The 26,726-nt window shown below is 43.9% G+C and overlaps 1 protein-coding gene across 5 annotated transcripts in view; it reads right to left on the bottom strand.

Moving 5' to 3' along the window:
* Window positions 1-286: 286 nt before the first annotated feature.
* The window catches only part of PAK5 (p21 (RAC1) activated kinase 5), a 245,399-nt gene continuing 218,959 nt past the window's right edge, over window positions 287-26,726 (bottom strand). For all 5 annotated transcript variants that reach the window (XM_068232530.1, XM_068232528.1, XM_068232529.1 and 2 more), the window contains 6 exons: window positions 22,606-23,097; window positions 21,046-21,179; window positions 16,457-16,583; window positions 14,728-14,853; window positions 3,757-3,891; window positions 287-1,831 (listed from right to left, as the gene is read on the bottom strand). In XM_068232530.1, the coding sequence (XP_068088631.1) occupies window positions 1,676-1,831; window positions 3,757-3,891; window positions 14,728-14,853; window positions 16,457-16,583; window positions 21,046-21,179; window positions 22,606-23,097 (1,170 nt within the window). In that variant the 3' untranslated portion in view covers window positions 287-1,675. The remainder of the gene's footprint in view (window positions 1,832-3,756; window positions 3,892-14,727; window positions 14,854-16,456; window positions 16,584-21,045; window positions 21,180-22,605; window positions 23,098-26,726) is intronic.

Raw genomic sequence — 26,726 nt, forward strand, 5'->3', positions numbered from 1 at the left:
AAGTTCATTTCTGAGCACCCAACACCAGTCAATATTGTGTCTAAATCAGACAAAACACCCACTAGAAAATAAAATAAACTGTCAGGAAACCCCATAGACATGCTCTGATACTCTGGAGGATTCAAAATAATCTGTACTTTTTTATGGTGATAATTTACAAAGATTATAAAACTTCAATCTATGCCATTCCCATAGAAACACCTAACTCTCAACTCAATTTGATTTGGATTCAAATTTAATAAATTCAGACAAGCTGTTTAATAAATAAAGTTTATTTTGCATTGAAATAAATATGAATTAAGTGGCTGCAAAACACAAATCTATTTATGCCTAGCGTTGACATGCAAGTTCATTCAACAAGCAACACAAATTTGTAGTCGTCCATTTTTTTTTACATAAAAAAATATAGACAGCAGCACAAATATATTGAGTAAAACACGTCCTACGACATCATCACAATGAAAATATGATGAGAATTTAGAAAAATACCCGCGTAGAAGGTTGACAGCTGCAGTCGTCTGGGATATTAAATCAGTGGGATTTCAAATGACAACATAAATAAAAAAATCATATATATATTAATTCTAGAATAAATTAAAACAATGCATGACAACCACAACATAATCCAAGAAGGTTGATTCACTCAACTGGTATAAAAAAAGAAAAAAGAATTCACAACTCAAAAAATAAAATGAAATACAAAAACAACCAAAATATAAGCAGCAATAATGTAAAATGTGAAGTTCTTTCATGGCGAATAAGCAACTTGACCCCAATATTGTTCTGTAATTCTATTACAAGTGGGACTTATAAATACATATAGGAATGGATATTGTACATAATTAAATACTGTGGCATAAATATTGTGGGTCAGTTTTTATAATGGAAATACTGATATTTTGGTAATTGATCTGTATTTGAAGTTGATTTTTTATATTGATGTTATTATTTTTTTTTTGGTAACACTAACTAATGGTGACAAGAGGGCCTTAGAATGAGTCTGCAAGCCACTCCAATTATCAGGGTTTTTTAAAGATGTTCCATGAAGCTGAATGGACGTAAAATAGACAGTTAACACTGATGCAGAGATATGGTTGTTTCCAAAAAGGGTTATAAAAGTAGGAATTTTTGTTTTGAAAATGTTTGGTAAATTACATCTGGTTTTCTGAACTGGCACAATGTTTACATAACATCAAAAAACTGCAAATTATCAAAAGTATTATACAGAAAATTACAAATTCATTTCAAAATACGGTATACCCCTACTTCTGAAAAAAAGTGCATTTGACCTCAAAAGAAGGATTTCAGATTGTTTAAATAAATGCTGTTAAATTCCCTTCCGTTTCAAATAAGAGTTAGAGATATGTTTGGGCTAATATCTAAATTCACTTCAAAAGAACCATTTTCAAAAAATCTGCATTTTCAATCAATCAAAAAGAAAAACAAAGGAAACAAATAAAAAAGAAAAAAAAAAGAAAGGAAAAAAAAGCAGAATGAAAAGTGAGGTTTCGATTTCAGCGCACCCCATCGTTTCATCTTGGAGTCATTGTACATAAATATAGGCAGTTTTGAGAAGTAGCTGCTTTAAGTTTTGCATTTTTTGTGTTTTCTGAAGTTGTTTGTGATTGATTCCCCTATCTTGCTCAGGTATGGTTAGATATGGTGATCTTGTTGCTCAGTGGTGTCGGTATTGCCTCATAAGCGGTATGATACATGACTGAGGACCTGAGAGGTTCATGAATGGATGTCTTAATAGGTCTTGTGCTGTTGCTCTCTGGGATGGCTCTCTCACCAGCATCAGGTCTAAGAATCCACGCAGCACTGAAGAAACCTGGAGAGAAACATTTAAAAGAAAAGGTAAAAAATACTCATTCATGAACAATGAAACCCTGAGTCTTATCGTAGACACGATAGAGGATTTTTGTAGGGGCAGCTGGTTGGGATTGCCTCTGCCAAGAATCTAGCCTGTGATGATGAAGGCATTGTCCAAAACTAGAGTCGGGAAGTGGAGGCTACGTTCTTTGATGTGCAAGAAACAAAGAAGCTTCCTTGTAAGTGTGAACCCCCATGTGTGGCCCCCTGTGCTATTGTTCTGCTTTTTTTATCAGGAGGCTGCAGCCACTCGTTCCTAGCATTGAGCACGCTGGAACGCATAGCAGGCGAGACCGGAAGTCACGTGAACGGAGCACTTAGGGAGCTAAGCTGGGCTGTCTCACCGCTAAGCGGAGATCTCTCTCTGTTTTTACCCTGGGATGTCGCGATTACTGGAAGTTTAAAGAAAGTTTGCAACACCACAGAAATGCGGTTTGAGTACTAATCATCCAAATAGAGCTGCAGGATAAGGTACTGTATTGCTGTATCTATCAGCACTGTCCACGGGCAGGTTCTGCCTGGGAGATAACTGATTGTTTTTTGCGCTGAGGTAATTTTGTGTACTTTGTCTTGCCTTTGGGTTTGGAGTCAGCCCCACCTTGTAGCTGCACTCATCCAGCTTGGTTTGCGCTACTCTTACTTGATTTTGTATAGATTAGCTGCATGCTTGTTTCAGGTGTGTGATTCAGCCACTACTGCAATTAAAGAGATCAGAAGGACTGCCAAGCAACTGGTATTGTTTAAACCGACATCCATATCCCTATCAGTTTAGGTGAACTTTAATTCAAATAAAACATTACTGTTTTATTTTTTAACTAAATCCTGTGTGGTAAATAGGTAGGGGGTCAAAAGGACCCCTTTAACTTATTTACTTGTTAGTGGGGCAGACATTCAGGGGTTCTCTTATTACTGAAGAGAAAAACTATGGTACTAATGGAATACATTGTACAGTATATTGTGGTGTATTTGTATCTGGGTTTGTGAACACAAGCCCCTAATCACATATCTGCAGTTAAGGTGTTCGTGATTTTAGGTACAATTTTGCAAACAAAAGCTGTGGCTGATTTGTCCTAACAAAGACAATTCTACACATACCTTTTGTTTGCTCATCTCAAACTGTTTTCCATACATCATCGACTTGGTGGCTGATCGACTATCTGATTTGATAATTATTATCGAATAGGATGAAAATTGGTGCTGCCAAGAACATGCTTGATGGAAGATGCAACCGATTTTGTGCCAAATCAGTCACATGTATCGATCGGACATGCTGCAAGATGTCAGGCTGTCGTGGTCGCATGTTGGTAAAAGCGAGCGATATCCGGACAAGCGATGAACGCAATGAAACCTCTGTCTCTATAGTATATAAATGTACCCCCCGTGTGTGCATTTATACATTACCTGTCCTGTGCCCCCCCACGCGCAGTGCCCAACCATCTTCGGAATCCTCCCGCTCTTCCGTTAGCAGTATACATGCCACCAGCATGGCGCATGTGTGATGTCACCCATGTGCTATGTGCCAGCGGCATGTGTACCGCTAATGAAGGAGCGGAGGGTTCCAAAGACGGATTGGCATTGTGCGGTGGGGGACACAGGATATAAATGCACACATGGGGGGTACATTTATATACTGAGGGGCAGTGGTGAGGCTGTGGATGCAGCTGAAATCGATCTGCAATCGGCCTGCAGTGTATGGGCAGCCGACAGATCTCTCTCTAATCAGATTCGATCAGTGAGAGATTTGTCTCTTGGCAGAATCTGTCCATCATTGCTAGATGTATGGCTACCTTAACTGTTATTCTTAATGATCACAGATCAAGAGAACATCATGCTTTTAATGATCACACCACTAGAGAGATCATGGTCTTGCTATGATGGTTTTACCTGGTGGGCATCTTTCACTCGTGGTGGTAAGTTGTCTCGTATCCGACGCATTGCCTGCAATGGCGGTTCATTAAAATATGGCGGTTCCCCATCGATCATTTCAATTACCATAATTCCAAGAGACCAGATATCCACCTGTAGGAGAAAATAAACATCCCCACTAAACTAATACTAACATAAGTTCATTCATATACATTAGAAACAAAAAAATAATTAAATCTGGCCATCAAATGAAAGACACTGATTTTAAATACAATGGCCTCAATTCACTAAGATTATCTCCTGTCTTTAATAACTCTTCTAGAGTTATTCCATGGTGATAAGGCATGTAGTATTCAGGAAACATTTTACCTCAGGCAAACCTAAAGTTAACTCTTCTGTCTTTAAGTTAACTCTTCAATCCTTAAAATAACTCCAGAGTTAAAGACAGGCTGTTAATTAACTGCATGTGAAAATAACTACAGAGGAGGTAAATTAACTACAGAGGAGGTAACTTAAGGAATGAAGAGTTAAGATAACTCTCTCACTGTGTGGAGGTAAGTTTTCTCTTGCCTTATTATCTCCAGCATGATCTTAGTGAATTGAGGCCATAGAGAACTACCATACTGGTCAGTCACAGATAATATTATGTACCCCCGCATATGTTGCCTAGAAGAAAAAGACCCCAATTGCAATGCATGTTAACAGTCAACAAACGGTTTTCTTAAAGAGGCAGCAAATTTCGTCAGTAACTAACACATCAAGATGACAGTATTTATGGATTAATTTAAAAGTTTTAACCACTTCAGCACCACAGGGTTTTTTGCTTAAAAACCAGAGCAATTTTCACATTTCAGCGCTCCTCCCATTCATTCACCAATAACTTTATTGCTACTCATCAGATGTAAATGATCTATATCTTGTTTTTTTTGCCACAAATTATGCTTTGTGAGGGTGATATTTGCTTTTAGTAATTATGTTATTATCTGTGCATTTTAAAGGGAAAAATGAGAAAAAAAAGAAAAAATACACTATTTCTCCATTTCCATCCACTATAGTTTTCAAATAAACAATGTTACCATAGGTAAAACACACACATTGTATTTGCTAATTTGTCCTGGTTATCTCAACATTTAAATAATGTTCCTAGTACAATGTATGGCGATAATATATTAGTTTCTGGTTTGTGTTTTTTGTTTTCTCATTGTACTCTATCAGTAATTAAAAGCCCTTATCTTCATGATTAACAGTAATACACTCTCATGGCATACATATTTTAAAAGCTAAGTCCCTAGGGTAACTATGTATTCTCTTTTCAATGCTGTCACTTTTGTTGTTTTTACAAGTATTTATTTGGGGGTATAGAGTACATGAAAATAACAGTTTTATTGCTTTTCATTCAGTTTTCCGGTAAAAAAAAATCACATGACTTATCCCTCAGTTGTCAAACACCACAAAATCTATTCTCTCACTTGTCACGGTTAAAATGATACCCTATATACATAATCAGATAGCTTATTGGGCATACAGCACACTGTTTACCACAAGTACGCCTATCTACTCCCCTGAGCTTCAGATGAAGTTTTGTGGGGAGTAGCTAAGCGTAGCAAGGGTTTCAAAGTGGTTAAAGAGTAAACTTTCCCTGCATAACAATACCTTCTTAAGACCCTCATCTCTTTCTATATACTGAATGCTTACTATTTAAATCCTTTGTTCTTAGCTAATGAATGGTGTCTAGGGATGCTCATTCGGATTCCGCGGAAATGCAATTTCCGAAATTCCGAAATTAACGACTTTAACATCAATTTTCTCAAGAACTATAAGGTCTTTTTGAAGACTCAGAATAAAAAAACCAATGAGAGAATGGGGATTTAGGCGGAAAGTTCCGCATTCTCTGATTGGCTTATTCATTCTAAATCTTCTGATTGGCTTAAAATGACCGCATATCGGATAATGCAAATGTTCTGCATTTTACATTACAGTAAAAATCTGCCGACTTTAGCGGTTAATAGCAAAGCTCCCGTAAGTCCTAGAAACACCAAATTTTAAGGGTTTATTAAACAGAATCTTGTGAACAAGATGCAAAAAAAGTTTTCAAAAGACCTTATAGTTTTTGAGAAAATCGATGTTACAGTCGGGGGAAATTTCCGGCAGAAATCCACATCGGAATGCGGAAATTGGTAGCGGAAAGCTGAATCGGTAGCAGTAGCAGTAATTGGCAATGGCGGAATGCGGACTTACCGCGGAATCGGAAATTAGCATTTCCGACCATCCCTAATGGTGTCTTTACGATTCAAAACGTTCTGCCTTAACTTATGACTAACACGGTACAAAACACCACTACAGTCATGTTAGGTCTTAAGGAAGCCATACACGGATCGATTTTTACCAGCAGATTTAATCACTGTGATCTTATCTGCCAGTTATCTGCGATGCAACGAGCCACATCGATTGTAATTTCAATAGATTTGCCGCAAAAATCAAAATTAAAATCAGCCCGGATGGTTCATTTTGGTCAATTGGACGTGGCGGGGGATCGGCGGTAGATTGACCATTCATAGCATTGCACTGTTTCAGAAAGTGCAAAGCTGCAGTTTAATAGATTTTCAATAGATTTCATGGGGAACTTTATTGAAAATCTGTGCACCATGTATGGGGAAATCAATCCCTCTCTGATCAGATTCAGATCATATAGGAATCGATGTTTGTCACGTGGAGTGTGTATGGCAGACATAGATTTAAAACAAATCTGAAGTGAAAATAAACTTATGAGACAATGAATCGTATGTGTAGTACAGCTAAGAAATAGTACATAAATAGTGAAGAAAAAATTCAGACTTTCAGATTTGCATTTTAGAATCCACACAATCCACATATTTTAGGCTGTAAACCAAGCAGAGGCAACGGCCCTTTGAACTATCCTGCATTAAAACCTTATCTCAAGCTGTCTCTCTCTGTTTCTTGGCTGTGTAAGCTCTTCAGAAAACAGAACTGAGTTCCACCAAGTGGAATAGCAAATAGCTCAGAGAAGCTCTTTTGCATAGATAACAACTCAAGTGTTTTTTCTCTTTCTGTACAAGAAAACAACATGAGACTTTTATTTGCTACTAATGTTCTATTTATTATCTATACTATACATAAAATTCATTATTACATAAGTTTATTTTCGCTTCAGATTTTCTTTAAGGTTTGTTCGCATGTAAGAATACACCCCAAAATTACCAGGTTTAAAAAAATATATCACTGAGAATCCATTTAAAGCAATTTTAACTAGTTAAACAATTTATAAGAGTAAATTAAAGCATTCAAATGTTTTATTAAAAAAAGGCAGGAAATATTTTCAAGTATAGGAAATCCGTGAGGTTATGGTTACGTGTTCATTCACAAGCAAATGAAAAAAGTCCAGACATTTTTAATGCCCTCCTCATCACAGGCATCTTGTGGTATATTCACAAAGCAGCTCAAGCAAGTAAGAGCAACCTATGCTATGTACACAACATGTGCATTTCTAGTACATAATGTGAGTGCACTACTTTCCCAAACTTGTACTGTGTGCATAGACTGCACAAAGCAGTTTTACTGCTGGTTTATGAATGTACCATTTATTTAATTTGTGTAAGCTGGGACAAAGCAGGGCCAGTTTTCTAGAAAGGCCACCAAGGCCCGGGCCTTGGGCAGCTGTAGTCCGAGTGGGCACCTGAACATGAAATAGTTATTGCCACATATAAAGAAAAGCTACAAATGGGGAGCAACACACAAAAAGGGAAGCTGATGTCCAAGAGAGCTGTGCATGAAAGAGCACATCGAAGTGGAAGTCGGCATGTCCAATGGAGGGGATCCCGGGACACCGGAGCTGCGGTGAGGGACAGATCGGCTGCCAGGGGCTGGAGGAAGCCCCAGGTAGTGTTGGGCGAACAGTGTTCGCCACTGTTCGGGTTCTGCAGAACATCACCCTGTTCGGGTGATGTTCGAGTTCGGCCGAACACCTAATGGTGTTCGGCCAAACTGTTCGGGTTCGCCCGAACTGCTCAATGGCCGGCCGAACAGGGCCCCTGTTCGGCCGAATACGGCCCCCCTATGGGGTCGCAGGCATAAGGGGGGAGCATGCCCCGATCGCGGGGGGGGGGGGGGGGGGGGTCGGAAATTCCCCCCACCCCCTCCGCTAGCGCTCCCCCCTATGCCTGCTTCCCCATAAAAAAAAGTTTAATGCAAGTTAGATAGGACCGGTGGCTGGCAGTGGAGTGAGGAGGAGGAGTCCGAGTAGGAGAGTGACGCGTTGAGGCCGGGCAGCGGGTGGTTCAGCGGTAGTACCCTTGTGGTACTTCCGCCCTTTCTCTGACCTCACGTCCTCTACGTGATGACGCATACGAGGGTACGCGTGACGCGTACCCTCGTATGCAGAGGGCGCGAGGTCAGAGAAAGGGCGGAAGTACCACAAGGGTACTAATGCGAACCGCCCGCTGCCCGGCCTCAACGCGTCACTCTCCTACTCGGACTCCTCCTCCTCACTCCACTGCCAGCCACTGGTACTATTTAACTTGCATTAAACTTTTTTTATGGGGAAGCGGGCAGAGGGGGGAGCGCTAGCGGAGGGGGTGGGGGGAATTTCCGACCCCCCCCCCCGCGATCGGGGCATGCTCCCCCCTTATGCCTGCGACCCCATAGGGCCCCCAAAATGGACATTCAGGTGTTCGCCCAACACTAGCCCCAGGTAAGTAGATCTCGTTTTTTTTAATTCTTCGTACGTATCCTTTAACCCCTTCATGACCCCACAAAATGCAGATAGACGTCGGGAAGGTGGCAGCCCCAGGACCGCCTAACACCGATTGGCGTCAAGTCCTGGAGCTGCAGTTTAGCAGGGAACGCGCGCGCATGCGCGATCATTTCCTGCTAATTCGCAGAGCTCAGCTCCTTGATCAGCCTGCTAGCTGCGATTGCGGCTAGCAGGCCGTTAGTAAACGAAAGGGGAAAGAAATCCCCTTTGTTTACATCCGCACAGCACTGCTATCTAGTGCAGTGCTGTACAAAGGACACTCGGCTGTCCCTCAGAGCGGCTTTGAATAAAAGCTCTCTCATAGGCTGATGCCTATGAGAGGCGGAGAAGAGCACGGATCGCCGTCCTAGTCAATTCAGGGTGGGGCAGGGGGTGTGAAGGAGAGGGATGGGGAGAAGGAGGGAAAATCAGACAGTGTCAGGCTCCCTGCACACTGCATGCGATTGCGATTTTTAATCGGTTTTTACAGCCAATTCTGATTTTTAATCGTTACTGCATGCTGCGTTTTTTCCTCAGTTTTTTCAGTTGATTTCATTCAGGGACAATCGGAATTGCAAATCGCAATCGGAAACAGAATCGGAATCGCCAAACGGATTTGCAGTGTGCAGAGAGCCCCAGCCTGATTAAAAAAGAAAACACAGGATCACAGGAGTGATCAGACACCTCCAAAATAATGCCCTGTTCAGGACAATAAATGTGTGTGCTTAGGCTGTGCAGCAACCTGACAAAGCTGCAAATCCATGTGTTGAGAAAAATGACCTGGTCAGCAGAGGGGTATAAGCCTGTGGTTCTGAAGTGGTTAAAGGGACTCCGAGCAGTGCAGAAACTATGGAAAGATGCATATCATTTTAAAGCTCTCTTTCTCCTCTTTCCAATGATATATAAACCACCGCCCTACGCCTTTTATTTTTCGCTATTATCGCGATTGAAATGGCCGCGGACGCGATTTCGATCGCGAATATAGAGAAAACTAAAAGGCGTAGAATGACGATGTAGGTGTCGCCAGAAAGAGGAGAAAAAGAGCTTTCAAATCATACCCATCTTTCCATAGTTACATTGTATTACACAGGGCAACTTTTTCTCAAAGTCAGCAGCTCCATTCAGCAGAAAAAGTCGCCCTGTGTAATACAATGTAACTATGGAAAGATGGGTATCATTTTAAAGCTCTTTTTCTCCTCTTTCTGGCGACACCTAAATCATCGTTCTACGCCTTTTAGTTTTCTCTATATTTGCGATCGAAATCGCGGCCGCGGCAATTTCAATCGCGAAAATAGCGAAAACTAAAAGGCATAGGGCGGTGGTTTATATATCATTGGAAAGAGGAGAAAGAGAGCTTTAAAATGATATGCATCTTTCCATAGTTTCTGCACTGCTCGGAGTCCCTTTAAGCACAAAGAAAGGACAACAAAGGAGAGGCTTACAGAAAACCCTGTGAATGTTTTTGAGTGTCCCAGCTGTATCCTAGAAATGACTTCAACTGAACACCTCTGAAAAGCCTTGAAAATAGCAAATCACTAAAGTCTCCATGCAACGCAGCATAGCCTGAGAAGATCTGCAGAGCACCATGTGTAACATGTGTATGAGGGGACTGAGAAGCATAGCCTGAGAAGATCTGCAGAGCACCATGTGTAACATGTGTATGAGGGGACTGAGAAGCATAGCCTGAGAAGATCTGCAGAGCACCATGTGTAACATGTGTATGAGAGGACTGAGTAGCATAGCCTGAGAAGATCTGCAGAGCACCATGTGTAACGTGTGTATGAGGGGAATGAGAAGCATAGCCTGAGAAGATCTGCAGAGCACCATGTGTAACATGTGTATGAGGGGACTGAGTAGCATAGCCTGAGAAGATCTGCAGAGCACCATGTGTAACGTGTGTATGAGGGGAATGAGAAGCATAGCCTGAGAAGATCTGCAGAGCACCATGTGTAACATGTGTATGAGGGGACTGAGAAGCATAGCCTGAGAAGATCTGCAGAGCACCATGTGTAACATGTGTATGAGGGGACTGAGTAGCATAGCCTGAGAAGATCTGCAGAGCACCATGTGTAACATGTGTATGAGGGGACTGAGTAGCATAGCCTGAGAAGATCTGCAGAGCACCATGTGTAACATGTGTATGAGGGGACTGAGAAGCATAGCCTGAGAAGATCTGCAGAGCACCATGTGTAACGTGTGTATGAGGGGACTGAGAAGCATAGCCTGAGAAGATCTGCAGAGCACCATGTGTAACGTGTGTATGAGGGGACTGAGAAGCATAGCCTGAGAAGATCTGCAGAGCACCATGTGTAACGTGTGTATGAGGGGACTGAGAAGCATAGCCTGAGAAGATCTGCAGAGCACCATGTGTAACATGTGTATGAGGGGACTGAGTAGCATAGCCTGAGAAGATCTGCAGAGCACCATGTGTAACGTGTGTATGAGGGGACTGAGAAGCATAGCCTGAGAAGATCTGCAGAGCACCATGTGTAACATGTGTATGAGGGGACTGAGAAGCATAGCCTGAGAAGATCTGCAGAGCACCATGTGTAACATGTGTATGAGGGGACTGAGAAGCATAGCCTGAGAAGATCTGCAGAGCACCATGTGTAACGTGTGTATGAGGGGACTGAGTAGCATAGCCTGAGAAGATCTGCAGAGCACCATGTGTAACGTGTGTATGAGGGGACTGAGAAGCATAGCCTGAGAAGATCTGCAGAGCACCATGTGTAACATGTGTATGAGGGGACTGAGAAGCATAGCCTGAGAAGATCTGCAGAGCACCATGTGTAACATGTGTATGAGGGGACTGAGAAGCATAGCCTGAGAAGATCTGCAGAGCACCATGTGTAACATGTGTATGAGGGGACTGAGAAGCATAGCCTGAGAAGATCTGCAGAGCACCATGTGTAACATGTGTATGAGGGGACTGAGAAGCATAGCCTGAGAAGATCTGCAGAGCACCATGTGTAACGTGTATGAGGGGACTGAGAAGCATAGCCTGAGAAGATCTGCAGAGCACCATGTGTAACGTGTGTATGAGGGGACTGAGAAGCATAGCCTGAGAAGATCTGCAGAGCACCATGTGCAACGTGTGTATGAGGGGACTGAGTAGCATAGCCTGAGAAGATCTGCAGAGCACCATGTGTAACGTGTGTATGAGGGGAATGAGAAGCATAGCCTGAGAAGATCTGCAGAGCACCATGTGTAACATGTGTATGAGGGGACTGAGTAGCATAGCCTGAGAAGATCTGCAGAGCACCATGTGTAACGTGTGTATGAGGGGACTGAGAAGCATAGCCTGAGAAGATCTGCAGAGCACCATGTGTAACATGTGTATGAGGGGACTGAGAAGCATAGCCTGAGAAGATCTGCAGAGCACCATGTGTAACATGTGTATGAGGGGACTGAGTAGCATAGCCTGAGAAGATCTGCAGAGCACCATGTGTAACGTGTGTATGAGGGGACTGAGAAGCATAGCCTGAGAAGATCTGCAGAGCACCATGTGCAACGTGTGTATGAGGGGACTGAGTAGCATAGCCTGAGAAGATCTGCAGAGCACCATGTGTAACGTGTGTATGAGGGGAATGAGAAGCATAGCCTGAGAAGATCTGCAGAGCACCATGTGTAACATGTGTATGAGGGGACTGAGTAGCATAGCCTGAGAAGATCTGCAGAGCACCATGTGTAACATGTGTATGAGGGGACTGAGAAGCATAGCCTGAGAAGATCTGCAGAGCACCATGTGTAACATGTGTATGAGGGGACTGAGTAGCATAGCCTGAGAAGATCTGCAGAGCACCATGTGTAACGTGTGTATGAGGGGACTGAGAAGCATAGCCTGAGAAGATCTGCAGAGCACCATGTGCAACGTGTGTATGAGGGGACTGAGTAGCATAGCCTGAGAAGATCTGCAGAGCACCATGTGTAACGTGTGTATGAGGGGAATGAGAAGCATAGCCTGAGAAGATCTGCAGAGCACCATGTGTAACATGTGTATGAGGGGACTGAGTAGCATAGCCTGAGAAGATCTGCAGAGCACCATGTGTAACATGTGTATGAGGGGACTGAGAAGCATAGCCTGAGAAGATCTGCAGAGCACCATGTGCAACATGTGTATGAGGGGACTGAGTAGCATAGCCTGAGAAGATCTGCAGAGCACCATGTGTAACGTGTATGAGGGGACTGAGAAGCATAGCCTGAGAAGATCTGCAGAGCACCATGTGTAACATGTGTATGAGGGGACTGAGAAGCATAGCCTGAGAAGATCTGCAGAGCACCATGTGTAACATGTGTATGAGGGGACTGAGAAGCATAGCCTGAGAAGATCTGCAGAGCACCATGTGCAACATGTGTATGAGGGGACTGAGAAGCATAGCCTGAGAAGATCTGCAGAGCACAATGTGTAACATGTATATGAGGGGACTGAGAAGCATAGCCTGAGAAGATCTGCAGAGCACCATGTGTAACGTGTGTATGAGGGGACTGAGAAGCATAGCCTGAGAAGATCTGCAGAGCACCATGTGTAACATGTGTATGAGGGGACTGAGAAGCATAGCCTGAGAAGATCTGCAGATCACCATGTGTAACATGTGTATGAGGGGACTGAGTAGCATAGCCTGAGAAGATCTGCAGAGCACCATGTGTAACATGTGTATGAGGGGACTGAGAAGCATAGCCTGAGAAGATCTGCAGAGCACCATGTGTAACGTGTATGAGGGTACTGAGCGTTGCTTTATGAGGAAAACATAACAAAACGTGAAGGCAATCTAAATTACTGATGATCGCAATCAACAAATTATTCACAATTACGCTTATACGTAATTACGATTTGCAAATTCAATTGATTTCGTGTAGTCATTCGTAATTTTGCATAAAATTTCATGAAATTTTGCGTAATTTCTTGCTGACTTTAGCTGTGAATAGCAAAGACCCCTTATATGCTATTGACACCAAAATTGCTACATATTTTAAGAATAGCGGGTACAAGTCAGAAAAAGAATTTTGCAAAAAGACGTTACAGTTTTTGAGAAACTCGATTTTAAAAATGCAAGTAAAAAATGGTTTTTAAACTTAGAAAAATAACAGTATAAAAACCATTTTTCTTTGCATTCTCAAAATCGAGTTTCTCAAAAACTGACAAGGTCTTTGTGACTTATACCCACTATTCTGCTTAACATATGCAGCAATTTTAGTAGCAATAGCATGTATAGGGGCTTTATTATTAACCTCTAAATTTGGCACAAAAAACGCAACATTTTTAAATACTTCTATTACATTCAAAATTAATTTTGATTTTCTCTGAAATTTCGCATTACAATTACGATGCGTAATTGCGAATTTCGATGCGACCCATCACTGATCTAAATACTTCCCTAACCTTCTGTCATGGTCAGTTACCTGGGCAAGTGTGGCGGCTGGGACATACGGATGTCCGTGGGCGTCTGAAGGCTCGTCGTCGGGCTGCCACTGGTGGTGGTCCGGTGGTGGGCGTTTGCGGGGGCCGTGCGTAAACTGTTGCGCCGGAAGGTGTAATGGTGGGCATGTCGTACGCGCGCAGGCAGACAGACATCCGCGTGTACATGAATCCGCTTGTTTGTACGACGTCATTACGCATGACGTCACTTTACGCGCCAAACGGCCTATTTAAGCTTGCTGAGGGATTAGCTCGGTGCTGTAGTATTGCAGCTGGTTCCTCCCGTGACCTGACGTTTGTCTGCCTGTTTCTCAGTTCCTGATTGATGTTGACCCTGGCCTGTCTGATTACCCGCTCTAGCTTTGACCTCTGCTACGTCCGACTACCTGCTCTGTTGCCGACCTTTGCCTGTCCGACTACCCGCTCTGTTGCCAACCTTTGCCTGTCCGAGAATCCGCTCTGTTGCCAACCTTCTGCTATACGAACACATCAAGAGAACAAGAGAACAACCAGTGACTCATCCGCCTTCCTATCTGGTGTGTGGGTCATTGCAGTACCAGACCCATCTCGTGGGAGTCTCCAGTTCCTATTTGCTCACGCCAGTGGATCTGCGAATACTCCTGCCCCTTGTTCACTTGTTTCCAGCTCAGGACAAGAGCTGCTGCCCTTAGCAAATCGGTATCCATACTGGCAGGTACGTGATACCTTCAGACTAACCTCAATTCAATATGTCACTTGAGAAGTGATAATATATCATCTTCAGACTAACCTCTGTTCCACATTGCAGCCTAGAGGTGATAATATAGATAATCTTCAGACTAACCTCCGTTCCATATGGCAATCTAGAGATGACTTCTGGGGCCATCCAGTAGGGAGTTCCTACAAGGGACTTTCTTTTGGGAACTTCTTTAGAAACTTGTGCACAAAATCCAAAATCTGAGAGCTTTATCTACAGATACAGAAAACAATGCAAACAGATATACATCAAACTCTGCTTTCTGTCTAGTGATCTTAACAATTACAAATTAAAACACTGTTCATGTGGAATAACATCCAGTTTTAGGGAAGAACAATGGAAGGCTGAATACCCTACAGTGTTCTTAGATTTTGACAACCAATGCAAGAACGAGCGTGGAAATGAACAGAGGCGCCAAAAGGATAAAAGCAGCTAAAATAATAAAAAAAAAACGGGGGAGGCAGTGGTGGACTCACCCCCTCCAAGCAGACACAAAAAACAGGTTGATAATATATGTACAAGCAAATGTATTCATATGTACACTCCAAAGAATCATCGCAACGTGTTTCGCAGGTGTGGCCCCGCTTCATCAGGCAATAGGGGATGGAGCATACAGCATCAAATGTCTATGTCTCAGCCTAGCGCCCCGTTTTTAAAAAAAATTTGCAGCTACTTTTATCCTATTGGCGCCTCTGTTCATTTCCACATTGTTTGAGTCCACCCATGGTGGAAGGGTGCTAACCCCTTGTTTCCAGATCCACAGAGAGCGACTTCTTAAAGAGACACTGAAGTCTCATAAAAATCATCTTTTTATTTCAAAAATGTCTTTAACATGATAGCCCTAACTAAAACGCTGCATCCCCGCAGCTGTAATCTAACGAAATCCCCCCTAACTCCCCCCTCCCTCTCCCAACTTTCTTGGTCGTGGATTTTGCTGCTGGAGGAGGCAGAGCTTTCAGCCGCAGCTCTGCCTCCTTACGCGTCAACCAGAGTGTTTCTCTGCCTCTCCCCTGCCCCTCTCAGTGAAGGAAGACTGAGAGGGGCGGGGGAGAGGCGGGGATCCGGGCTGATAGACGCGTGGAGAGGCAGAGCTGCAGCTGAAAGCTCTGCCTCTCACAGAAGCGCTCCCTGGATTGCCCCCCGGGGAGGTTGGGGGGATTTAGTTAGATTACAGCCGCGGGGATGCAGCGTTTTAGTTAGGGCTATCATGTTAAAGACATTTTTGAAATAAAAAGATGATTTTTATGAGACTTCAGAGTCTGTTTAATCCTGAGTGGGGACAGTTCTAATCTCCCCACCTGCATTTACAGTGGATGCCTTTGTGAGTGTTACATACTTGCCTCTCTTTACTCACATCAATCCAGTACATACTGCACTATATTTAGCTCTCGGTGTTCTCTCTCATTTTCTTGTTGCAAGGTACAAGAAAGGGGATTGCAGCGGTGTAAACAGCAACTACAGGGGACAATGACGCTGGCTCCTATTAACGCAATCAATACGAATAGTCATCAACCACGTTTAAACATATAAAAGGTTTTTACACCAATTCTTTAACTTTGATATAAAGAATGTGATCCCCCCCCCCCTTTGGAGCTGTCCCCACAGGGTTCCTTGCCTACACAGCAGTTTTAGGGACAATACTATGTTTGGGGGCTTTTCAATTAGTTCACAAATATGGCTAATGTAGAATCTAGTGTTCACATCTAGGTGGGTTCTTCTGCTCTCTCCCTCTATCTCTAAATGTAGTTGTGGTAATTATGTAAGCTGTCCTTTAAACCTTTTTCTCAGTAAGACAAGATGACATGAACAGACTTACCCTCCCATCACTGGTTAACAGGATAGAGTCACTTTTAATGTCCCTGTGAATGACTCCCTGATTATGCAGGTAGGACAATGCTTTAAGAACAGATAAACACACAGTGGCTATTTGCTCTTCATTCATCCTGGAAAATAAGATAATGCAATACATCAGCAAAAGTGTTTCTGCAATTACACACTGCCACAAATGTTTCATTCACTAATTGTACAGTTACAAACACATTACTATGGTATCATTAGGCCCTGCTGAACCCAAAACTGGGCAAGGCAAAACAAATTCAGAAAATCACCATGTTTATTCGTGTACATAATAAGTATTCATTTTGTAAATTCATTTTTCAAAATGAAAAATCTGCTTTTTGGAACTCTGTCTGGGTTGACTGATATCAGTCCAGGCAGTGGTGTATCTAGTGGAGTGCCTCTTCCTTCATGCTGCACCACAATGCTGAGGGATGTCTCTTACTACCTATATTGGGGGGTCTATTTATACTAGAGGACACCGCTCTTTGCTGGGGACACACCACTCACTGCCTAAACTGGAGGGCATCACTCACTACTTATACTTGGGGGCTACTTATACAAGGGGACAGCTCTTTCTACCTAAAATGGAGGGGGCTACTTATACTAGTAGACATCCTTCACTACCTATACTGGGGGGGCTAATTATACTGGATGAACACCTGTCACTACCTATACTGTGGGGAGGGGTACTTACACTTTGTATTACCTATATGGGGGGACACCTCCCACTACCTATACTGTGGGGGATACATATACTGAAGGACACCTCTCATTACCTATACTGGTGGGCTACTTATACTGTAGGGAGGGAAATCTCTCACTCCCTATGAATAAGGGGGCTATTTATAAGCCTGCCCCCTTGGGTTGAAGAGGCTGTGTACATTCAGGGGGTGTGGCAAACCTGAAGTTGATACAGCTAAGATGGGGAATAAATAGAAAGAATTACCATATTTTGGACCATAAGACACACTCCCCCCCCCCCCAAAGTGTGTGTGGGGGGGGGGAGTCAGGCATATTATGGTCCGAATCTGTGGCTGGACACAGATTATCAGAGTTCCAAGGGCAGCATGAGTACATCCTTTCCTTGGAGGAATACATGGGCTACCAGAGGGAGAAAACAGTTGCTGATGAGCAGAGCGGCTGAGACCCACAGACATGGCAGCCTCGTTAGCCACGTATGGAAGCTTCCTCCCAGGGGTGTATCTGAGTAATATAGAGCCTATGAAAAACAGTAAAATTGTGCCCTCCTTCTCAGAGCCCCCTTCCCCTCTTAAAATAACATCCTTTCTCACGTACATATTTTATGGTTGCCTGTGTTTTTTGGCTCTGGATATTGCGGAAGTAACTTTTTTGAAAATATTTATTCTTATTCCCTCTCTGTCCTCTTTTCTAACACTAAGCCAAGTGCGCACTTCATACATAAATTAAGTAAGCATGTTCCCCAGATAAAAAGTATTAATCTGATTTGAGGTCTGAGTGCCAGGGAGGCACAGGGGCAGGCATGGGGCACAGCACAGAGGCAGGCAGGGCGGCGCAGTACAGGAGCAGGCATGGTGCCCATGGTGCTGTGGCGCCCATGGCACAAGCCATGCATGAGCCCGCACCTGTCAAGATACGCCTTGGCTTCTTCTTCTCTCCCACTGTCCATCAGGCTTGCCCCCTGTGTTAACACCTTAAAAAAAAGCACTACAATATCTCCTCTTCAAAGAGGCCTACCCCATCTTGACGTTGCCCCAATTCTTTCGGCCGAGAGCCCCTCGATGTAGCCCCCCTCCTTTCATGTCACCAGCCCCTCCCTCTAGATTGTAAGCCTTTTGCAGGGCCCTCTCTCCTTGTGTATCATACTTGATTGTGCCCTCTACCCAGAATAATATGAACTTGTATTATTAGCATTACCACTCCAGTGTATGATCTGGCATTGTATTACTTGTGTATTGTGTACTTTATACTTATGTAGTGTGTACCTTATTGCTTATTACCTGTATTGTTGTATCTATTGCCTATTACCTGTATTGTGCTGTCACCCCTGTTATAATTGTCTGTAATCCTATGTATTGTACAGCGCTGCGTAATATGTTGGTGCTATACAGTATAAATCCAATAAATAAAACTAATAATATCCCAGTATGCGTGGGGCTACCAGAGGGAGCTAACAACTGTATGCTATGCAGAAGAGAAGAACGGTGGAGACACACAGACAGCGGTGCTCGTGGCAGCTCCAGCTACTAAAAATCCTCTTAAGCCGTGTAAGAATGCTCCCTCCCCCTCCCCTCAATCCCAAGGCAGAGCGAGTGCCTTCACCACCAGTGGAGATTGCCACGCGGAACTGCAATGCAAAGTCGCGCAACTACACCAACTGCATCAGCCGCGGGTTGGAGCCTACTTCCAGTATAGAAGCAAGGCCTTAATTAGTGTATACATGCTGCCAGGCCTGCATGTGGGGTCTGGCACAGTAGATGCCGTGACTTTGCAGGTTTTTTTTTGGCATAGCGATCTCCATTGGTGGTTAAGTTACTCGCCATGATAGACCACCATGACAGTACACGGTGTCCTCTTTCACTATGCCCCATCCCTTCTGGTCTCAGTGTCTCAGGGACAGCTACACCTTTGGTAGTATGGAGCTATGGCAACTGTGGCACATGCCCTCCATACCTTAGATATGCCACTGCTTAACAGTGAGCTGAAACAGAAGAGATCCAACAGCATTTTATTTGTTCATGAAAAATGGGCAAAAAGGATGTTGCATAATGCATTTACTGTATGTATTCCCACACCCAGAAACACAGTGAGTGATGCATACATCAAGTAGAACATCGTCAGAATATGACCTTATCTCTGCTCAGGCAAAGCAAATACCAAAGAAAGAAGAATGAAGCAAAAAAATGCATCCTTTCAACTTCGGAAATGTTTTAACCTTCAGAACTTTTACTATCTTGATTTGGGTTAACCTTAACAGAGATCAGTGCAATTCATCAAAGTCTACAGGACGTGGCAAGCAATTTGCATTGTTCTCTGACCTCCTGATTGTAAGAGAGATGCCGGAGTTTGCGTATTTTGGCGTTCCCTTGGAACCTTGCTCAGCGAGTTTCATTTTTTGTTTTAGCCCGAAGAAAAAACCTACATTAAAATTAATATTGGCATTGTTGTCATTTGTACACCAAAGCTCATAATGTCTGGAGGAAAAAAAAATAGTCCTGTTCATAGCGAGTGACCCATAAAATATAATATTCTGTAAAGGGATAGGCAAAGTTGCTGCTGGACCGCGAGAAGCTCACAAATTTTTTGCGATTAGACAAAATTATTGTAAATAGAAGTAAAATAATCATAAGCATAAGTTAAACAAATAATGTCTTTTAATTGCTGTTATGCGCTAAAATTAATTGTACTAACTTTTTACCATAGTTTTACCACTATTTACCATTGTGTTTACGATTGAGTTTCCAAAGCTAGCAGAAATAACACCTTGTTTCCCACAATGGTCTGGGAGGAGAATTCTGCATAATAGACAAGTTACAGAAAATGTATACCACACTTTTCTCCTGGCGGACTCAAAGCGCCAATGCTGCAGCCACTAGGATGCCCTCTACAGGCAGTAGCAGTGGTAGAGAGTCTTGCCTAAGGACTCCTTGCTGTGTAGGTGCTGCAGCACAACATACCTATATATATAGATAGAGGCTTGCTAGTGCTCTAGGACAATTTATTTTAGCACATTTTTTTACTTTTTTATTTGTTACATTTTCTTGCTTCTAGTTAGTACGGCTGTAATGTGTATTTATGGACACTTGTCACTCGGGGGCAGTGAGAAACAATAATAGAGGACTTCTGCTTTCAATTTCTATATTTTCTATATGTTTTGCTAGTAGAGAGAGATCAAAGCATTCCAAGAATTTACAGCACAAGGGGTTCTGCCGACTGAGGTCAAAAGCAGTTCACTTACCTCACACAAGATCTACTGAAGCTTCTATTAGGGCAATACAATATGAATACTGTAACTTAACCTCCTTGCCGGTTATCCCAAGCTCAGCTCGGGGTAACCTGCGCAGGAGGATTTCTCAGGCCCCGATCGGCCGATTTGCATAATTTTTTTTCCTACACGCAGCTAGCACTTTGCCGCCGCCGCTACCCGCCGATTCGCCGCTACCCGCTGCGCCAAGCCCCCCCCCCCCCAGTGCCAGGCAGCGCTTAGGGGTGGATCGGGATTCCCTCTGACGTCTTGACGTCCATGACATCGGTGACGTCATCCCGCCCCGTCGCCATGGCGACCAGGGAAGCCCTGCAGGAAATCCCGTTCTGAACGGGATTTCCTGCTTACTCTGATCGCCAGAGACGATCAGAGTGGGTGGGGGGATGCCGCCGCTCATCGGCTATCATGTAGCGAGCCCTGGGCTCGCTACATGATTTGAAAAAAAAAAAAAAAGTGCTGCGCTGCCACCTTGCCGGTGGGAATTGGACCGGCAAGGAGGTTAATAAGACAGAAAAAAACAGCAAAAATGACAAAACATGCTCAGTAACTCCATTGCATGCCAGACACCACATTCAACTGAAACCTTAGAAAAGTTGGTGTACCTTGTATGAGTGACTATGTCTGTCAGAGCTCCACCCTCCAAGAACTCCATGACGACCCATAACTCATCTCCCACCAGATAACTATTATACATATCTACAACATTCTCATGGTGGTAATCCCTCATGATGACTACCTGTGGATACAAAAACAAAATCACATTTTCTAGTACTTGTTACAGAAATAAGACAGTATTGCTTTCCAAGTGACTAGGCTGATATATAATAGTCGGTTACTGTTAGAAATAGTTTTAATGCTATAATATATACACAGTATACTGTATATATATATATATATATATATATATATATATATATATATATATATATATATTTATATATATATACTGTATATACTCGATTACAAGTCGAACTCGTGTACAAGTCAACCCCAATATTTGACCCTCTTACGCTGGAATTTTTTATTGACTCGTGTATAAATCTACCCAGCAAAGTTAATGGATGCACTTGAGGACCAGGAGGGGTTAATGAATGCACAGCATACAGTATTGCAGCTATTAACCCCTCCTGTCCCTTTAGTGCAGCCAATACCTCCTCCTAGCCCCCAAGTGCAGTAATTATTCGCTCCCCTTCCTGCAGCCCAGTATTCCCCCCCCCCCCTCAGCCCCCCCTCCCCCCCCCCCGGCCCGTTTCCTTGTTAATTGTTTTGGCCAAGATTTTCACACCTGTACTTTCTTGGCATTTCCTGTATCAAGAAAGTGTCAATTGCTGCAAATGGGAAAGTCACTAATAGTACACACATTCCTCAGTGAGCTCAGTGTTGTCTGTGACTCGTGTATAAGTTAACCCCTATACTTTGATTTACTGAGTCGGACCTAACTTTCTAGACATATTCTCAAGTATATATGGTATATCTATTTGTTACATAGTTATTTGGGTTGAAAAAGACATACGACCATCGAGTTCACCAGAAAATAAAGTACACCAGCCTGCTCCCTCACATATCCCTGTTGATATATATATATATATATATTATATACATATATATTCTCCTCAAATTGTGTTTGAGTGCACTCTTTCCTCCTGCCTGACACCAATTTCTGTTTTTGCACCTCCAAACTTTAGTGCGCATCCCAATTGTCACACACCTAAACACTGCACATTGTGTACTCTTGTTTCTACTAGCAACCAACACTTCCCCGGGTGAAAGTGATTCACAAGGGCTATACGAATAGTGCACCCCACACTAGGCCCCAGGCACCTGCCTAGGTTGACTGGTGGATGATCCTGCTCTGACTGCATTGCTTTGCCTTGCTGACTAATAAAGGGATCTTAAAGGTACGGTACCTCCTTTACCCCTTCTGCTATTGGTTATTGGACTCTGACTGAGAGCATGTTACCATTGTGTTCCTAATCAGCTGTTCCACTCCCTGCAATGATCTGGTGCCAGACTTTGTGCCTTTACTTTCTGAATCATTTCCAAATGTGATCACCCATGCTATTTCCAACAATGTGTAGCTTCCCGTTACACCTTTCCAAGGCAGCAATAATTCATTCATCCAATCAAAACCTTCGAGATAGGTTCTTCCACACACAACATACCTCATTAAAAAGCAGCTCCCGTCTTTGCTGTTTCCTGAGATCCATTTTTTTCACAGCTACTTGTTTCCCCGTGTGTTTCTCTGTTGCAATACACACAATGCCCGTGGAGCCCTCTCCTATTTTGATGAAGTCATCCAGATATTCTCGAGGGTCTCCAGGACTGACCACGAGCTGCAGAGCTGCCCTAAACTGTTCATGAGAGACTCTAGATGGCTGCTGATCGGAGGCTGAGCCCCAGCTGGGAGAGGGGTAGACACTAGAGGTCGTACTGGGAGAGCTGGGGTAAGAACTTGTGGACATGTAGTGGGGGCTCCCATGCATCTGTGGTTGGTGGTAGGGAGATGGCTTATGGTAAATTGATGGATATTGGTAACTACTTGAAGGGTAAGCGGGCTTGTTTTGGGATTGAGGTAGCTTTGTAGGACCTCGAGGATATGTATCAGATCCGGTGAGCGGTGGGCTCATGGATACCTGTGCTCGATCGTAGTCTGCCTGCAAAACAAGCAAAATAAGAATCAACCATGGCAAATTTGTTTCTATGCAAGTTTAGCATCAAACACTTCTATCTAAATCATTAATATTTCATAATATGTGTCTGCCTTAGGCTTATATATGGGTATGCCAAAATACTGCATGTAGGGATAGCCGGAAATGGCCATTACCGATTTAGCAGAAATTGCAATTTCTGCCAATGCCAACTTCTGATTTCCATTTTTTAATTTTTCAGATTTTCCCTTTTTTCCAATTTCTGAGGAGTATTTTATTTGTCAATTTTTTTGCACCAGACAATGTAAAAAAATGAGAGAAAAAAATCGTAAAAACTGAATTTTGTGATTGGGCCACCAATACCGCGGTAATTCGATTTCTGAGGAAAACTTGTGCATTCTGCATTCTCGGATTTATCAAGTTGTGGTAAATCGGATTTTAGTGGAATTCTGTTTTTCCAATTAGAAATGCTGTTTTCCGATTGGAAATGTGGAAATTTAAACTCCGCAGAACATATATACAGGAGAAATTCAAGACCAGTCCTGGATGTGCATCACAGGAGCCTATAGGCACAGATCTCCTGGCACGCTACACTTCCCCCTCCATGACCCTACAAACCTCCGCCGAACCGCAACAAAAGTGTGCAGGCTGGCCCAGCTGTCACTTTTTCCTTACTTTCCTTGTCCATCATAGCTACAGGTATCTCTTAGCATTAGGTAGCCAGTGCTATCCTCAGCATTAAGTAGCTAGTGGTGCCCCCAACTGAAGGAAGATCTGGTCAGTGGAATACAAACCTATAATTTACGTCCCCAAGTATCAGGTAGCTGGAGGAACCTCAGTATTAAGTAGCTAGAGGTGGCCCTGACTGAAAGGAGATCTGGTTAGCAGTGGCGTAGCTAAGGAGCTATGGGCCCCGGTGCAAGTTTTACATGGGGCCCCCAAAGCACTCTATACATAACAAGTGATACAGCGCACCAAAACATGCAAAGGACAACCACAGTGTCAGGGTTGCAAGAAAGGGGATTGGGAACAGCTTGTTAAGGATTACTGCTATTCAAAGCATCTATAGAAGCGATTATTACAAGCACAGGACCAATAGAGAGCTAATACTGTGATAGAGGGTGGACCCTTTGGGGCCCCTCTGGCCCAAGGGCCCCGATGCGGTGGCTACCTCTGCACCCCCTATTGATACGCCCCTGCTGGTTAGTGGAATGCAGAGAGCAGGGTGGGTAACCTCTCATTTACACTCTATTCTGGACTCTGCATAGGGAACGAGGGAGGGAGACACTAGGGGAGGGGATGGAGCCGCCTTTCCATCATCAGACGCCTGTAGGCACATACAAACAGTAAATGGTAAATCTGTCCCTGTTCAAGACACTGTACAATCATGCCAATCCAGCAATACAAGTACAAAAACATAGGTAATGTGTGGGTTGAGATATCACTAGACTTGGTACACATCTGATAAATTACAACAAAATAATAGGAGGAGGTCCCTGCTGTTGCAAGCTCACAATCTAGAGCAGCGTTTTTCAACCGGTGTGCCGCGGCACACTAGTGTGCCGCGGGATGTTGCCTGGTGTGCCGTACAGGTCTGGCCTCTCGCCAGACCTGTACCTACTGTAGGGCGCAGGAGGGGGGAAGCAGCGCTAGAAGGAGGGGCAGTGGAGGCAGCGGTGGGGAGGCAGGAAATATCCCCCCCCTCCCTCACCTGGGACCCCTCCTTCTGCCTCTCTCCCCCTCCATTTAGCGGTGGCAAGTGCGGCTCGGCGGCGGGGAGGCATGCGGAGAATTACTCACCACTTCCGCGTTCCAAGCGCCGGCAGCGTCATGTCGTCAGATCTCCGCCTTCAATGCCGCCCACTGTGCTTCCTGATTAGCGGAAGCACAGTGGGCGGCATTGAAGGCGGAGATGTGTGACGACATGACGTTGCCGGCGCTTGGAACGTGGAAGTGGTGAGTAATTCTGCCGCACTTGTAACCGCTAAATGGAGGGGGAGAGAGGCAGGAGTGGTCCCAGGTGAGGGAGGGGGGGATATTTCCCCCCTCCCCACCGCTGCCTCCACTGCCCCTCCTAGCGCTGCTGCCCCCCTCCTTGGCATCTATACTGGGGGGAACTGTACTAGCTATACTGGGGGCAATTAAACTAGCTATACTGGGGGCAACTAAACTAGCTATACTGGGGGCAACTAAACTAGCTATACTGGGGGCAACGAAACTACCTACACTGGGGGCAACTAAACTAGCTATACTGGGGGCAACTATACTAGCTATACTGGGCACTATACTGGGGCACTACCTACCTATACTGGGCACTATGCTAGCTATACTGGGCACTATGCTAGCTATACTGGGCACCATGCTAGCTATACTGGGCACTATACTAGCTATCTGGGCACTATACTAGCTATACTGGGCACTATACTAGGGCACTATACTGGGGTAACTATACTAACCATACTGGGGCAACTATGCTAGCTATGCAGCCGCACCCCAGCCCCCCCCCCCCCATAGCACGGCACTGTCCACTAGGTCGCGCAAACACCCGCCCCCCCCCCCCCCCGCCGTTCCCCGGAGAAAAATATGGTCAGAAAGTGTTCCCCGGGCCGGAAAAGGTTGGGAATCACTGATCTAGAGGGTGGTAGGGTGGAAACAATAGGGAAGGAGACACAAGAGTTAGTAGATAAATCCGTGAACCTCTATTGCCACATACAACAAATGATAGGCTTGTCTGATAGGCTTGTATGATGAACAGGCTGTGGGAGAGAGTTCCAGAGGAGAGGGGATGCTCTTGAGATGTCCTGGATGCGGGAGTGAGAGGAGGTGGCCAAGCTAGAGGACAAAAGGGTCTCCTGGGATGAGCGATGGTTCCGGGTGGGGAGGTACCAGGAGATTAACCTTCTCAACCCCCCAGCACGAGTATCTATGTCCCTGTATTTATACAAATATAAACAAATACAAACACTTGGTTCTGTTTCTATTTTTAGAACACACTAACTCTGCATCTCCATCTTGTGGCCAAAAAGTAAAACCACATCCAAATACTCTATTATACACCTTTCCATAGAAAAATGAAATACATTTTCATTATTTTTAAAAACCCTTTGAGGTGAAATGGTTAATGAGGAAATGTAAGGAGGTGACAACTTGTGTAGAGCTTTGTATGATAGCGTGAGGAGTTTAAACTGGATCCTTTGGGCACTTGGTAACCAACAGAAAGATTAGCAGAGAGGGGCTGCCTCCGAGGAGTGGGAGGAGAGGTGGATAACATGGGCAGCAGAGTTTAGTTGGGACTCGAGAGGTGCCAGATTGCTTTTTGGTAGACCACAGAGTAGATTGTTACAGTAGTCAAGATGGGTAGATACTGTGTCTTCTCCTTTCTGCTTGGCTAATAGGAAACTCAACTGTCCAAAAAAACCTATAAGCGATTCAAAAACAAAATGAATGAGGGGGGTTGATAACTACTTATAATGGCTTCAGTACACGTTCAGCCCTGGGCAAGCAAATGCAAATGTTTCAGCATCTGCACAAAATTAAAATTCTGGATCTGATTGATCTTAATCATTCTATAAGCAAAGGGCACGTATGTTATCTTGTAGGGCAATTCACAATATTAATTACTGAAAGCCCCGTGT

The sequence above is a fragment of the Hyperolius riggenbachi genome, chromosome 4, assembly GCF_040937935.1.
Source record: "Hyperolius riggenbachi isolate aHypRig1 chromosome 4, aHypRig1.pri, whole genome shotgun sequence".
In the NCBI taxonomy this organism is placed as follows: Eukaryota; Metazoa; Chordata; class Amphibia; order Anura; family Hyperoliidae; genus Hyperolius; species Hyperolius riggenbachi.